Below are 2,869 nucleotides of genomic sequence, written 5' to 3'. Positions count from 1 at the left end.
TGTGGAGTGCAAAGCTCCATACCCTGAAACCATTCCTTTGTAAATTAATTAGGATGTGGGATCACCCTGGTCATAAGGAGATGTTTTGGTAGCAATTTGGGTTAAATGGGCAGTTGGGCATGTGACAAGATTATACCTTTGAATAAACCACAAGGAAAATATCACAGAATCATGGAATGGTTTGGGTGGGAAGGACCTTAAAGGTCATCCAAATCCACCCCCTGCCATGGGCAGGGACACCTGCCACTAGCCCAGGTTGCTTCAAGTCCCATCCAACTTGGCTTGGAACACTCCCAGGGATGGAGCAGCCACAGCTCCACTGGCAATTTCATTCCAGTTCTTCATCATTCTCATACTGAGGCATTTCTTCCCAATATCCCACCTAAATCCTCCTCTCTTAGTTGGAACCATTCCCTGTGTCCTGTCCCTCCAGGCCCTTGTCCCAAGTCCCTCTGCAGCTCTCCTGGATCCCCTTGAGGCAGTGGAAGGGGCTTTGAGGTCTCCCTGGAGCTTCTCTTCTCCAGGCTGGACACCCCCCAGCTCTCCCAGCCTTTCCTCAAAGAATAAATTCCATCTAAAGCAATACAATTCCTCTGCATATAAAGAAACCTGCCAAGATCCCTCACAGCATTCCAGAACCTCTTGGAGCAGCACAGGGATGAGGACAGGGGCACAGCACCTCCAGCTGCTCTGCCTGGTGCCTCCTCCCAGCGTAGGCGTTGAGGTGGTCGGAGAGGAGGGACAGGAAGCGCCGGATATCCGTCTGCAAGTACTTCTTGGAGATCTGTTCCAGAGGGATGAAGACGGGGATGGAATGCCTCAGGATCTGCACCTGAGGGTTGGTGCACAGCTCCAGGTGGTAGGAATCCAGGTAGGTTCCCTCGTAAGCTGTGCTGAGGGAGAAACAAACTCCTCGCCTGGTCGGCTTCCCGCTGATCCCTGGGATCCAGGAGAGAACACGGAATACTCAGGGCACTGGTAGGGTTAAAGGCTCACAAGAGTTTGGAAGGAACTACCTAATTCCCAGGGTAACTGCCTAATTCCTCAGTTAACTGCTTAATTCCCAATGTAAATGCCTAATTCCCAAGCTGAATGCCTCATTCCCCAGTGAACTGCTTAATTCCCAAGGTAAATGCCTCATTCCCAAGTGAACTGTCTAATTCCCAAATTAACTGCCTGATTCCAAAGTTCCCCGACCTGTTCCCAGGATAACTCCTCAATTCCCAAGTTACCTGCCTAATCCCCAAGTTAACTGCCCAATTCCCAAGGGTTTAATTCCCAGAGCAGTTTTCCAGGACCCAGAATTCATCCAAACAACACAGCTCAGTCCATAATTCCCTCTCTGTGAAAAGGAGGGAATTACAGCTTTGCCAGACTCTAAAGGTTTCAGTTAACAGGGAATTCACACTTCCCATCAGGATCCTTTCCCATAATTCATCCCCACGGCCAGAATCCACCCCTGGAGCTGTTACCTGTGAGGTAGAACAGCTGCAGCAGTGCCTGGAGGTTCCTGATCCTCCACTCCACAACATCCCTGGGAGCAATGGGATGGGCTGGATCCGGCACCACTCCTTCTTTCCCAGGTTGCTACAAAAGCCAGGAGCAGAGAGGTCACAAATGTGGCAGCTGCAGGGACACAGGGTACAAGGAAATCCTGGCTCTCGGATGGAGAAAAGGGAAGAAAACTTAAGAGAAGATTTTGGGAATGGCCACGCCTTCCACCAGGTTGCTACAAGTCCCATCCAACCCGGCCTGGAACACTTCCAGGGATGGAACAGCCACAGTTTCCCTGGAAAACTTCTGCCAGTTCCTCCCAGAATCCCTTTCTCACCTGCTTTTCCTGCAGATCCACTTTCTCCCGCAGCTTATCCCTCTGGAGCCTCAGCTTCCGCACTCTGGCTTTCAGCATTGCCAACTTCTCTTTCTGCTGTTCCCTCTTCTCCTGCTCCACAGCTTCCTGGTGAGCTTGTGTTTCCAGCATTTCCAGGTAAGCAAGCACTCCTGAAAGGAAAAGCAGGACACATCCAACAATCCGGGTGGAAATATCAGGTGTCCGAAACAAGACAGGGAAAAGTCCATACAAACCCACTTGGAATCACTTCTCCAAGGGGCAAAGGACAGGGAAACATCTGCATAAAAGGGTTTAGGGAATCACTTTGCACCTGGATGTCCTGGATCCCAAAAACTCACCATATGGTTTATCCCCTTTCCCTTCCTCCTGCTTCCTCCAGCTGGGAGGTGCCAGCCCTTCCTTGCCAGGCTCCATCCCTTGGGAATCAGCAGCTCCTCCTCAAGGGACCTTCCTAGTCCTTCTGCTGCTCCAATGGGACTCCGAGAAGCACAGGGACAATCCCAGCGATCCAGGACTGAAAAAGAGACATTTACATCCCAGTTATTTTCCAGAAGTCGTTGTTTCATGGAAGCACCACATGGAAAACCTCTGGGAATGTGGCAATGGGAAGGATTCGTGGGGAGGCACCAGCAGGATGAGCCTGGGGAGCTGGCACAGCCCTGGGGGTGACTGGGAAGGTCACAAGGAGAAGACAGGAGGGTCCCAAGGGACTGACATGAGGTGACAGGGAGGGGGTGACAGGGATGATCCCAAGGGGGGACTGGGAGGGTCCCAAGGGGGGTGACAAGGAGACTCCTAAGGGTAGACAGGGAGGCTGTGAGGAGTGACAGGGAGGCTGTGAGGAGTGACAGTGAGAACCCCAAGGGGGTGATAGGAATGGTCCAGGGGTCGACAATGGAGAGTTTGGGGGGTGACTGGGTGGGTCCCAAGGAGGTGACAAGAAGGGTCCCAGGGGAGTGACAAAGAGGATCCTAAGGCTAGACAAGGAGGGTCTGGGGGTGACAGGGAGGATCCTGG

The 2,869-nt window shown here is 52.3% G+C and overlaps 1 protein-coding gene across 1 annotated transcript in view; it reads right to left on the bottom strand.

Moving 5' to 3' along the window:
* CENPO (centromere protein O) overlaps window positions 1-2,266 on the bottom strand; it is a 3,733-nt gene extending 1,467 nt beyond the window's left edge. The window contains exons 1-4 of the mRNA XM_009081321.1: window positions 2,191-2,266; window positions 1,832-2,001; window positions 1,473-1,587; window positions 680-939 (exon numbers count right to left, since the gene is read on the bottom strand). Coding sequence (XP_009079569.1) covers window positions 680-939; window positions 1,473-1,587; window positions 1,832-2,001; window positions 2,191-2,266 — 621 coding nt within the window. The remainder of the gene's footprint in view (window positions 1-679; window positions 940-1,472; window positions 1,588-1,831; window positions 2,002-2,190) is intronic.
* Window positions 2,267-2,869: the final 603 nt, after the last annotated feature.

This window comes from Acanthisitta chloris, unplaced genomic scaffold (assembly GCF_000695815.1).
Source record: "Acanthisitta chloris isolate BGI_N310 unplaced genomic scaffold, ASM69581v1 scaffold31398, whole genome shotgun sequence".
Taxonomy (NCBI): Eukaryota; Metazoa; Chordata; class Aves; order Passeriformes; family Acanthisittidae; genus Acanthisitta; species Acanthisitta chloris.
Note: the sequence above shows the minus strand (reverse complement) of the source record. Positions and strands in the feature narration are given on the sequence as shown.